The sequence below is a fragment of the Stegodyphus dumicola genome, chromosome 6, assembly GCF_044657685.1.
Source record: "Stegodyphus dumicola isolate Sdum_Otavi_A_Nest chromosome 6, ASM4465768v1".
NCBI lineage: Eukaryota > Metazoa > Arthropoda > Arachnida > Araneae > Eresidae > Stegodyphus > Stegodyphus dumicola.
This window is the reverse complement of record NC_140773.1, coordinates 220124497-220137356: the sequence shown is the minus strand read 5'-3', so window position 1 is coordinate 220137356 and position 12860 is coordinate 220124497. Positions and strand designations below refer to the sequence as shown.

Below are 12860 nucleotides of genomic sequence, written 5' to 3'. Positions count from 1 at the left end.
TACTTGCTCCGCTATCGAAAATAAAACTCTTGGATGATTGATGTACGGTGTAGTTAGTAGACAGAGCGACGCTGTCACATCTGGATTCGATTTCCGGTGTTTTAATTTTTGTTTGCTGTTGATTCATCGCGAGGTTACCCACATTCTTTGCTTGGCGTGTTTTAGAATTCGCATATGTTTTCTTTGAGTTTTGGCGCTTTTCATATTTTTGTTTCGATTTTAGATGATAACACTCTGATCTAAAATGGTTATCTTTATGACAATATGAGCAAAACTTTTCTCTCTTTGTCTTGTTTTGAAAGGAGGCTTTAAATGCCTTTGAATCTGATGAATTATTTTCAACTCTCTTGTTAAATTCGTCAATTAATTTCTTTTTTAAGAATTCTCGATTCAGTTCCGATTCTGCTCTGGCTTCAAGAGCCGTAATGAGCGTATCGTAAGAACTAGGCTTTGAACAAAGCAAAAGTGCCGAAACGTGTTTGTCTTTTATGTTCTCACCTATTGATTTCAGTTTATCGACTAACTCCAGTAATGTATTTATATGTGTTTGCATATTTCCGTCTTCTTCAAGCTTCAAACTGTAAAGCTTTTGCAAAAGAAATAATTTACTTGAAAGATTAGACCTTCCATGTACCTGCCTGAGTTTTACGCTGATTTTTGTTGTTTGACTTCTGAATTAGTAAAGCATTGTTTCATTGATATGTGCTGTCTTCAGATGTATTTATCATGAAAACAATCTGTTTATTACATTTAACAAAATAATATGGAGATATATCCCTGGAACTAAAAATTGTAATCTAATCATATAATTTCTCCGAAGTCATAGCATTCACAGGAGGCATTTGTAACATCATTTATAATGTATATGGTGATGATAAAAGTGTACTGTGGCACTAGTGAACCATTTTGCTATAGTAAATTAATCGCTCTCATCTTTTGTGTATTAGATACCATTCAGTATGTACCGATATGAGTGATTTCACCAATGTGCCAATTTTAGAAGTTGCAAAATTAAGAAGTTTGCTGTCTTTTCATATTTTTATTTATTTAAGGTAGTTCAACCATTTATCCTATCGTATTCATCTGTTTTCAGTATTGCTTTTATAATAGCAATTTTCATTTTCTTTTTTTTTTTTTTACAGACGAATGTTTCTGGAAAGTTTGAGATAAAAGTTAGTCGTGCCAACATTCTTGAAGACTGCTATCGCATTATTAGTTCTGTGACTCGAGTTGACCTACTTCGCTCAAAGCTGTGGGTAGAATTTGATGGTGAAGAAGTTCTAGATTATGGTGGTGCATCTAGAGAATTATTTTTTCTCTTGTCTAAGGAAATGTTCAATCCATATTATGGTTTATTTGAATATTCAGCCGTGTAAGTATATTAAAATGTTTTTATCATATTATGGATTTTAAAATTTATACTTAAATAAATTGAAAGAAATTTTTGTCTAACCTAAAATTCCTAAAAATTTGTGATCTAGTTTAAATTATGATACTGTTTGTTTTTTTAATCATTAAGTTTTATATATATTTTTGTATAAACTTCTTTTTAAAGTGATAATTACACGCTTCAAATCAATCCTGCTTCTGGTGTCTGCAATGAAGACCATTTATCGTACTTCAAATTCATTGGTAGAATAGCTGGCATGGCAGTGTACCATGGTAAACTTTTAGATTGTAAGTAAATTTTTTCAACATTCTTCCCCCCCCCTTTTCTTTTTGAGACTGACATCTTTGGATGAAATCATTTTGATATTTTCAGTATATGTTGAATAATTAATGATGTTTTAAAACTTAACTTCTTAAAGTCACGCTCATTATTTTTTTAAATGCACAAATCACTTAACTTTTAGTAATTTACAATATTCTAAAGTTTCTAATTTTAAAGCTTTTTGGAATTTTTAAAATTAAACTATTTTCCTTGTAAATAAGTAATTTCCCTTAATTAATTCCTTTTTATTTATTTATTTTTTAAACAACTAAAACATTAAAAATACTAAAAGTAAATTTTATTAAACTTAACATATTACAAAGTGCAATTAAAATGTATGTATTTAATTTTTTATGTTAAGTTTACACCTAAATTGCCTGAAACAAGGTAACATTGTTTTTAAATGTTTGACAGAAGTTATTAGTTATCTTTGAATTATTTTAATATCTGTAACTTAAGTTGCAAAAGGAAAATTAACAAAAATTAAGTAGTTATAAAATTTAAATTATGGCTTGTGTAATGTATTAACTTAGCTAAAATATGAATGTAAACTTTTCTATAAGCACTTCCCTTAACAATGGCTGATAATACAAGTGAGTAAGTCGCTGTTATTTTAACAGTATAATGTTGGTAATATTTTTAATAACAAATTGTGTTAAGATTTTCAGATCTAATCTCTAAATGCAGAAGTATGTATAAAATGCATATTTTCTTAGTAAAAAATTAAATTATATGTACATAGAGAGGGAGAATTGAAGTTAAATTAATCGAATTAAAAACTAATTTAATTATTCCAGTAAGATAAAACTAAATGCAAATGCAACAGATGCTTATATGTATATATATTTCTGCAAATTTTTGTTGCATTTTGCTTACATGGGTTTTTAATTTTCTTTTTCCTTTCAATTTTTTATGTAATTGATTCAACTTATTATTCATTTTATTTATTTATTTATTTTTTTTACCGATTTTAGGCCTTTGGCCTTCAGAAATATTTCCCATTTTAGGCTGTATGCTTTCATTCTTAACAAAAATAACTTAATTCATTTCCTTAAACTGTGTAACATCTACAAGTTTGAATTTAATTTTGTTTACTTCAATATACAGTGTATTACTAAGTTTATTCACATAAATATTTATGTATATTGAGTATTAATTTTATATTTTATCCTACTTTAAAGTCCTTTGATAAATAAAAGCTTTTCTTTACTACTCAGGGTTTTTTCAATATAAAAGTATGAGAAAATTAAATAATGAAATTAGCCAAAGAATATAAAATTTAGAATATCTAATTAAATGCTAATATATTTACATTAGAATTGAATTCCAGATAGTTCAATTACCTGAACCATGTATTATTGAGGGTTCCAGAACCATGCATATTATTACATCAACAAGTTAGTTTGGAATTCCTTTGAAATGATGTTGCTGCACAGCATAAAATTCTCGAGTTTTCTTGCAAAAATTTCCCATTTGTTAAGATTTCAAGCTTGTCATGTATGATGTTGGCATATCATCACCTTTTTTTTAATCAGTTTCACTTTCAGGTTCTGCAGTCTTTTTAATGCTTTTTATAGTCAGTTGTTACATATGTCTGATTAATGTTGTGAAATGGCACAAATACTAAATATGAATCTTCATAACTTGTTTTCCTGATGTCTGAAACATTAACTATAGTTTCCAAATCTTCTCACGCTTCTTCTGCATAAAAGCCATGTTTTCCTGATTGTTAAAGATAAACTCCTGGTATTGATTTATAATATGCATATCCTCTAGCAGAGATATTAACTTACATGTTTTCTCTTTATTCTCGTGTTAACTTATTTATTTTCTCTGTATTCATTCATTCAGCAACCCAAGTGAAGCATTTTTTATCAGCCACATGATCTGCTTCTTTGTTTTCACCATGCAGTTTCTGCTGAGCGATGTTAGATTTCTCTTTTTCCAATTTCTCGAGGCGACCGACATTGGTCAGAAGGTCTTCATTGACAAGGGGGACCAGATCGTCCTCCAATACAATCTGTTAGTGATCTGCCAATTGGTGCAAACTTCTTCCTAGCATTTTAGTGAATTTCATAGCTTTTATAGTGAAAAAGTTCTAGAAATGGAAACAAATTTTAGTTTCATGTTTTGAAATAATTGTAGAACAGTTTCAAAGTCTCTCAATTTTTTGTCTTTTATTGCACTTTCTTGAGGTGTTTACATTTTTATTGATTCATTAATTAAAATTCTTTTAAGTAAAGTGCAAAATATTTTAGAAATTCTGAGTTTAAATGCTTCTCTTTTTTTTTTTTTGGTTGTTGTTGTTGTTGTTGTTGTTGAGCCAAGAACATTGAGATCTTTTAACAGTTTATCCTTTGCTTTCATGCTTAAGTCTTTTTGCTTAGGTAATTTTCTATATGTTACATATTAAGTACATAACAAATTTTAAAAATATTACTTCCAGTGATTTATTGAATTTCAAAAACCATGTTTTTAGCCAGCAAAAAGCCTGCACTTCGTTAATTTGATTTACCACTTCATGATTACAGGCATGGGCAGTGCTTTCTTTTTTTCTTCTACAGTCTACAATTATCACTCCCTTTATATTCAAAGCTTGTTAATTAATAGTAAAACTAGGAAGCATTTCAATCCCTTTATATTCAAAGCTTGTTAATTAATAGTAAAACTAGGAAGCATTTCAAGAACTTTTTTGAAAACTCTGTTAATATAACTCAAAGAAAAAATTCTGAATGTGTAAACTTTAAAAGATGGGATACAGAAGATTTATATCTTCTTATCAGTTGATATTTGAGTAAGAATAGTGCTCATGTTTTTTTTGTTAACCGTAAGATAAAGAAATTCTATCCATGTTCCAATGCAAACAAAGAGCCCTGAAAAGAGTGTCTCACAGGTTTAGGGACTAGGATGTCGAAAAATTTCAGTCAAACCCATTGTATTGAAGCTCTACACACATTAAAGGTAAAAAAGCTAAAAAGCTATGGTCTACAGTAAGTGAAATTGATGAATTACAAGCAATTTTGATAGGTACAGGTATTGAAAAATTAGTGTAAGCAGTACTGAAAAATTGTGTTTTGATTCTGGTACTGAAAAATTAGTCTTTTGATAATCTGAGTTTGATAAGTAGTGGAGGGGAGTTAATTAAATGCAGTTTTTTTATTGATTAATGTATATATTATTTTATTTCCTGGAAATTTGAACATAAGAGGCTGATTTTATTAACCAATGAGTTCAGTAAGTGGAGGGTACTGTACATGCATAGTACCAAGTCTGAAATCTGGAATTACAAGGGTTTTGACAATTCTAGATTTTAGAAATTATACAAAATATAAAATTTGGAAGCAGTATAGTGTTTCTATATTTTAGGTCATTAGTTTAAATCTAGTTAAATGACATGTAGAAATAAAAAATATGAAATAATGAAGCATTTAGGGCCATAAGGAATTAAAAAAGAAAACTTGCTTTTGCTTTGAATACATCTCCATGAACCAGTGTATTGCCATTCAGTAAAGCGTAAGATATTTAACTTTTAAATTTAATCTTTCTGTTACTGAGTAGCAAAACAAGTGACTGAAAAGAAAAGAAAAAAAAAAGCAATTCTTAAAAATATATTTTTATTTGCTTTTTAAAGAAAAATGCATTTAAATCATGAAATGTCTGATCAGAAATATTACATATTGTTTATGAAATGGCACATGTTAAAAAATTATATACTTTTTTATGATAATTCTGTTAGGCTAGTTTTTAAAAGAAATAATATAGCCAAAATAATAAAAAAAATGTATGGCAGCCCCTAACACTCTATCATGTATTCCAAAGATATGCATTTTAAAATATTTTCTGATTTTGCTCTTGAATTTTATATGACATAAATATAAAGAAAATTCTGTTGTAATGATAGTGAGTAAGAAAGTGACATTTAATAATCTAAAAAGACAAAAAAAAAGTTATGAAATTATGCAGCAATGAGCCCAAGAGCAGACTGATACTTGTAGTGTTTAGCGAGAGCATAAAAAAAATTTTTTAACAAATCTTCTGGTACAATGTTAAAATCTGGAATCGTATGGATGGGGTCATAAAAGAGTCCTTTACATTGTAACAATAATTATTACAGTGTTTAAATTATACACATGCATAATGTATAATTTTAAGAATTATACAGAGCAAGGGTTTGATACAACTTAACAGGTTCATCACCTGGCCTTTACTTAAGTCTTTCTCTGGCTGCTCACCAGAGGACACCCTTGTTGCTAGAATGAGTCTACTATAATTTATATTAACAGCAGAGTTAATATTAAAGGATTGGTTACAATTTATAAATATTAGCCTTATTCATAACAATTTATTATTATTATTATTTCATTCATTATTATTTTCCTCTAAAACTTTTGCGAGTCTTTCTTCAGAGCAACAGTATGCAATAATTTACAGCTAAGGTATTTGTATCGCAAAGCTAAAAGCTGCATAATTAATAAAATATAATATATTTTAAGTTCCTTTATGTCTAATTGCCACATGTTTGAACAAAATGAAACTTAACCGCTTGCCTGATAATCCCGAGTTATCTCGGGTTCATATATATTCTAGTTAATTATTATCCCGTGAAAACTTGCGCGAAGCAGAATTTGTTAGTATGATTTGTTTTATCACAGTTTTACTCGGCCTGGAGGAAATGAAAGGAAATATTAACCCTTTAACTGTCAAGTTATTTTGATGATTTGGGTACACAAATTGTCAAATTTTTTTATTGGAAAAATCAAATGTTTAGTACAAACTAAAATATACTTAAGTAGTTAAAAATTGATATTTTGAAGTACATGGGTAAAATTTTTTAAGTTTCGTAGCCACTGCATATTTGCTTGCAGCGGCTGCCACTCAACATGGCAGTTGTAAAGTTTGCTTCTAGTGGAGCATTATTTTCTAAAAATGGGGGAAAAAAAAAAAAAAAAAAAAAAACCATTTTCTAAAAAATAAATAAATAAAAGTGAATACCTATTAGTAGTTCAGTAATTCAGTCTTGTGTGGTACAACTGGAAACACTTTTCCAAGCACAAACCAACTCCACAATCACCACACCAGAATCGTGTTTCCTTCCTTATCTTTTTCCCATTTTTATCCTTTTTCGAACAGCAAACTTTTCCCTGTCTTGTAGGCTCATGTTTCACAAGAGTCGGAGGAATATGGGAAATAAAATGTCGTTCAGTAAGACGGGCAGGGTTATCTATTGTAGGTGGTCTGCCAACATTCTTTTGTCCAGAAGCTGCATCATCATATTTATGTAAAAGCTTTTCTACAACTTGGTTCGAAATTCTAAAAATGTAATACGTTTCCCAACTACATTTTTATAGAGCAAATATGAGTTCCAAAGTACCTTGTCTAGTAAATGTAAAAGTATCTTTTTATAATATTTTTTCTGACGTTTTCGGATTGTTGGAGAAAGGATATTTCCTGATCATAGCGATCTACACCACCCATAGTTAGACTGTAGCCAGAAACAGTCGTCGGCTTGAGTATATCTTCTTCTTCTTTTTTTTTTTTTTTTTTTTTTTTTTTTTTGAGGCTGACGATGGAAGTATCATGAATACTACTCATCAAACACACATCCTTCATCTTCGGTTGAAGAATCTAAATCATCTATATAACGTTTCAAAGAACTGGATGCCATTTTACAGCAAAAAGATCCCGTGCACTTTGAACCAAAGAAATTATAACCTCTAACCTTTGAAATCTTCAGTAAAGTGCTGTCATCTATTGAATTGAGCGTACATTAACTTTTCCCGAGATACAGTCAGGTTTGACAAAGAGATGAAGCCGAAATAAACGTCTCCCGATATATATTCGGGTATAATAATACGATGCACTCAAAAAAAATTACCCCGAGTAATACTCGGGCATGACATTTTCGAACACCAATCTCGGGCATGACAGTTAAAAGGTTAAGCTTTGATTGGTAGTTTGCCAAATTTTGTTGGCTGCGCGGCTCTTTTGGAGGGACTGGTCATGTGTTTCCCTATTGTATAGTATACGTCGGCTTGTGGATTAGTAATGCATAAAAAAGGATACATGCGTTGAAAATAATAAAATAATGGCAATGATGCAAGATAGCAAAAGCGATGATTTTTCAGATAGTGATTATGAAGAGGTGCAGAAAAATTTAAAAAAAAAAAATCAAATTCAACGAGACAATATATTTTGTGCTCCCGTGAAAGAGATTCCAGTGGTAAGCCAGTAAGAAAAGAGACTAGATACCAGTGTAGAATGTTGGGTATCACTTTGTGTTGTCCCTTGTTTCAAAAACTATCATACAAAGACTAATATTTAATTTTTTGAAGTTCAAAAAATTAAAAATTCAACTTAAAACCTACATATTTTGGTTTGTTTCGTTTCATTGTATTTAATAATAAAATAAAATATGTGATAATTTTTTAAAATTTTGTTCAAAAAAATTTGTAAGGGAAGCGGTTAAAAAGAGAATTGGTATATTAAAGTGCAAGTTTACTTGTAAATTTTAAAGTTGATGTTTTGGTATAAAGTGCATTTTCATTTAATAAACTTCTAAATCAGAATTTAAGTATAAAATATTTAATAAAAATGATAGTCTTATATTACTCACAAAAGTTTAAATCTTGCAAAATATGTAAATTTTATTTATTTATTTTGCAAATATTTTGCAGCAGGGTTTTTTAATCAGTCTTGAATCACACATTTTAATGGTATGCGTAGATAATATGTAAAATACAATGGCTGAATTTGAAAGTATGTACTTGTGAAATTGATATGATGTGTTTTCTTATTGTTCAGTCTAAATTTAATATTTAAATTATGTTGCATGAAAATACTGAATTTGAAAAACAAAAATTTTTAATTTAATTAAAAATATCTTTACAGCATTCTTTATTCGTCCATTTTATAAAATGATGCTTGGAAAACCTATTAGCCTTAAAGATATGGAATCAGTGGTATGTTTTTTTAAGTGAATCCTATTATTATGTATTTAATTATTAAAATAAGCTTTTTTTGGGGGGGGAAGTTAAAATGTCTTTTTTTTATGCTGAGAAATATTATGCTTAAATGAGCAAATTTTAACGTTAGCTATTATTTAAAAGTCCTATATTCAGATATAGTATTTAATCTTATATTCAGATGTAGTTTATTTCCATGTTTTTGTGAAAATGCATAGTTCAGATATACTTTTATACTATAAATATATTTAGATGCAGTTTTTGAAATTTTATACTTAATAATTTTAAAGGCAATTTGTGTAAAAATATTTCTATATTTGTAGTTTGGTTTACTGGTAAGATATTTTTAATGGAAATCTTTTTGTATTTTATTAACTAAGAGCATTATTTTTCATTAAATTAACATCATATTCATTGATGCAGAATTTGTAGCATACCTTCTATTCAGTTTGTTGTTAAATTTTTTATTGCTAGTTATATTTACATTTTTTATAAAGAGTATTTGAATATCCAGTATGTGGATAATTTAATAGTATTTGAATCCCTCCCCACATGCACAATTATTAGTATTCATCTCTTCTTTGATTTCATTAGATTGGGCTATTTATTGAAGGCTGACTACAATGGATTTTTAAATGTTTATTAAAATATTTTATCAAATTTATGACTTGGTACTTTTTCATTAAAACCTTGCCACTTGACACTTTTTTATTTGGGTGTATTTCCTTGGTGTCTGTTTGGTTTGGCTTTTCTGCCAGTAATGCTACTCTGTTTTTCGTCCCCCCTTCTTTTTTAAATTTAATTATTATTATTATTATTTTTACTAGAATTGATTTTTTTTTTAACTTATGATTTGTTAAGAGATGAGCTAACAGCTATTTTATTTCTTCGGGGAAAAGATAGACTTTACAAAGAAAGGTTGTTTTCAAATAACCATTTCATTCAAACAACCTACTTAAATGTAGCACAAAACCAAAATGGCTGTGTGAAAAACATTAATGTATGGAATAAAAAGATGTTTGAACACTAATGTCATTTGCTGGATCTTGCAATCCTTTCGTTATTATCTGATTCATTAATGCCTTCTGCCAAGTGTTATATGATTTCTTCTTTTTTTGTGCATGTGTGTGCATGTAATGTTTAACTTTTTGAGGACGGAGCATTGGAAGCTGTAAGAGGCTTGAAAGGATGGGAATCCTTGAACCTAATGCTTTGCCCTCTTTAAGAAATTAATCCTTTCTTGCAACAAAGATCCTTGTGTGTTGTTTAATGGATTTTCAGTGGGGTGAATTTCTTACACAAAAAGAAGGAAAATGTAGGGATTAGTGACGAGGCCTTTAGATGCTTTTCCTCAATAAGGGAAAATTTATATAATACAAAGAAATATAAAATCATTTAAAAGAGCTAAGTCTTTTAAAGGCCTTTGTATTTCAGGTACATCAACTTTGACTTTTCATCCCAATCTTTAGCTTGGAAATGGGGGGGAAAATATGACTACAGTCAAAAGTCGTTAATCTGGACTCGTCGGGACTTCGGCGATTCCAGATTATCGATTTTTCCGGATTATAGATCATCAGTTTAAATCTCGTGAAATAGTATGCAGAAATTCTAAAATTAAAATATGAAACCGTAATTTATGAAATAAAGAACAATTATGATCTAAAGAGTATCAAAATTTACAAAAAAAAAAAAAAAAAAAAAAAAAAAAGCTTAATATTTATTTGTTTACTTTATTAAACATTTCTTTCAATGTAAGTTGTTTAAGTTGCTTCATTTTATGTGATAATACTTTCTCTTTAATTCAATAAACAGACATAATTTCTTGTTCAGTTACAAAGTTCCGCTGTTCAAGTCCCGTAATTGCTGTGCTGAGAATACCGACTAACTTGTCAATCGAAATTTTTTCATTTTCACTAACCTCTCTGTCACTTTCTTCATGTCATTATCCATTTTTTGCAGCAATTCCACTTTTTGTTTGATGGACATCGAAACATACTTTCGTTTTGTAGATCCTTTGGGAGCTCCAGCATCGGAAATTCTATTTGACATAATCAAAAGTTCAAGTTTACTTTTATAAAATTGCTCTTACAGTCTGAAAAAAGTAATAAGCCGGATCCAATTCGAAGATTAAGGAACAACGCAATCATGAACATTAACTGAAGTAGATAATTAGATAATTTTAGCTTATACCGTCCGTTATACATTAAACGCGCACGCGAAAACATATTCTGCACTTGTGCACACGCATATGCGGAGTCGTAAAGGTCTTATGTGCACGCGTAAACATCTATGCGCATGTGTCAACGCGGCACATGCGCAGAAGGTTTTTAGCTTTGAGGTTCGGATTATAGGTGTCCGAATTAACGACTTTTGACTGTATTAAAGTGGACAGCCCTGTCTTTTCAAACAGGAAACACAACTGACAATATAGTGGCCATCCCTCCCAAAAAGGTTAATAGTTTTTGTTATTTTTAGGTTTGTTTATTTTATTTAGTTATAAAGTAAGCAATTAACAAAACTACCATTCTTCTGCATTTATTTTTATTTTATATTTATATGCTTTTTGAAATGGAGTTAAAGTATGATATCAGCAGAATCAAAGAACAAGTTAACTAACAGAAATATATTAAAAAGGCTGAAACTGAAACAATAAAACAAAAAGGTTTGAAGGAGAACATCTAATATTGAGCCAATTAAATAAGCCAAAATACACTAATGTGTAAACATATGACTTTAACATAAAAGTACCAATTTCTTAATATTTTATGTGATGCAGAAGTCATTCTTTGCTAAATTCACAGAATTTGTTACATGTAAACTGTAGTGGAATTAATTTCTCCTTCTTTATCTAACACATATTCTAGCTGCAATATATTGTTGATTACATATCAAATTTAGATGAATAGAAATATTTTAGATGGCTTATTGTTCGATTGGAAAGGTAAATGAATCAGATTTTGTGTTTTGAAATTTTGCACAGTTATCCTGTTATTAAACTGCTCCTAATTACTCCTTTAAGTATTCATATCTCTTATATATATATATATATATTGTTACTTATGTATAATGTAATAAGATTTTTAGGTTTCTTTTTTAGGAAGTGTATAATTCTTACGTAGGTTTAGCTTAGTTTGTAAAGTATAATCAAATATTATGCTGTCTTTTTTATATTCATATAGTAAGCCACTTTTAATATTTTTTAGAAAGTGTTCTGCTTCTCCATGTGTTTGACATCTTTATTATCTCTCTGCCAATAAATCTTATTTGATGATGAATACCTGCTCTGTATTCTTATAAATTCATATCCTGAAATTTGATTTTTATATTATAATTACGAGGGCTATCCAGAAAGTAGATTACGTTTTGGAATAAAAAAATAAACAAAGTATAGGAAACAAATTTTATTATATACAGATGAAAGCCACACTCAAATACTACTTTTCTACATAGTCACCATACAAATTAAGGCATTTATCGTAGCGATGTACGAGCTTGGAAATTCCTTCGTCGAAAAATTCGGCCGCCTGAGCCTTGCCGACATTGTTTGCATGCATTTCTTGGGTTTTTGGGGAGAACTTGTGTGCCCCCACTGCATTGATTGCAATTTCGTTTCACAGTTCACATGTTTCACCCATGTTTCGTCACCAGTAACGATGCGATCGAGTAAAGAGTCACCATCCTTATGGTAAGCGTCCAAAAAGTTCAACGCTGCAGCCATTCGCTGATTTTTGTGGTCCTCTGTCAAGATTTTTGGAATCCATCTTGCACAAAACTTGTGGTAACCAAGCTTTTCGCTGATGATTTCGTGCAACAAACTTCGCGAAATTTGTGGAAAACTCAAAGAAAGTTCCGTTATTGTGAAATTTCGATTTTCACGGACTTTAGCATCGACTTTTTCGAGAAGTTCGGCGGTCACTATGCTGGGTCTCCCACTTCGATCTTCGTCGTGAACATTGGTTCGGCCATTTTGAAATCTTATGACCCACTGACGCACTCCACCTTCAGTGATAATGTTGTCCCCATACACTTCACGAAGCTGTCGATAGATTTCTATCGGTTTACAGTTTTTTGCAGTCAGAAACCTTATTACTGAGCGCAGCTCGCGGGATTTTCAGTTAACGCAGACATTTCAAACCGTCACAGTATCTGAACGGAGCACAGCACGAACCTCTCACTAGCACGGCTAG

The 12860-nt window shown here is 29.9% G+C and overlaps 1 protein-coding gene across 4 annotated transcripts in view; it reads left to right on the top strand.

Moving 5' to 3' along the window:
- The window catches only part of Nedd4 (E3 ubiquitin-protein ligase Nedd4), a 143548-nt gene that overhangs the window by 111157 nt on the left and 19531 nt on the right, over nucleotides 1–12860 (top strand). For all 4 annotated transcript variants that reach the window (XR_015041837.1, XR_015041836.1, XR_015041838.1 and 1 more), the window contains 3 exons: nucleotides 1143–1372; nucleotides 1556–1677; nucleotides 8600–8670. Coding sequence is in view for 1 of the 4 variants with exons in the window: in XM_085819547.1 (XP_085675673.1) it covers nucleotides 1143–1372; nucleotides 1556–1677; nucleotides 8600–8670 (423 nt within the window). In the remaining 3 variants the exon portion in view is untranslated. The remainder of the gene's footprint in view (nucleotides 1–1142; nucleotides 1373–1555; nucleotides 1678–8599; nucleotides 8671–12860) is intronic.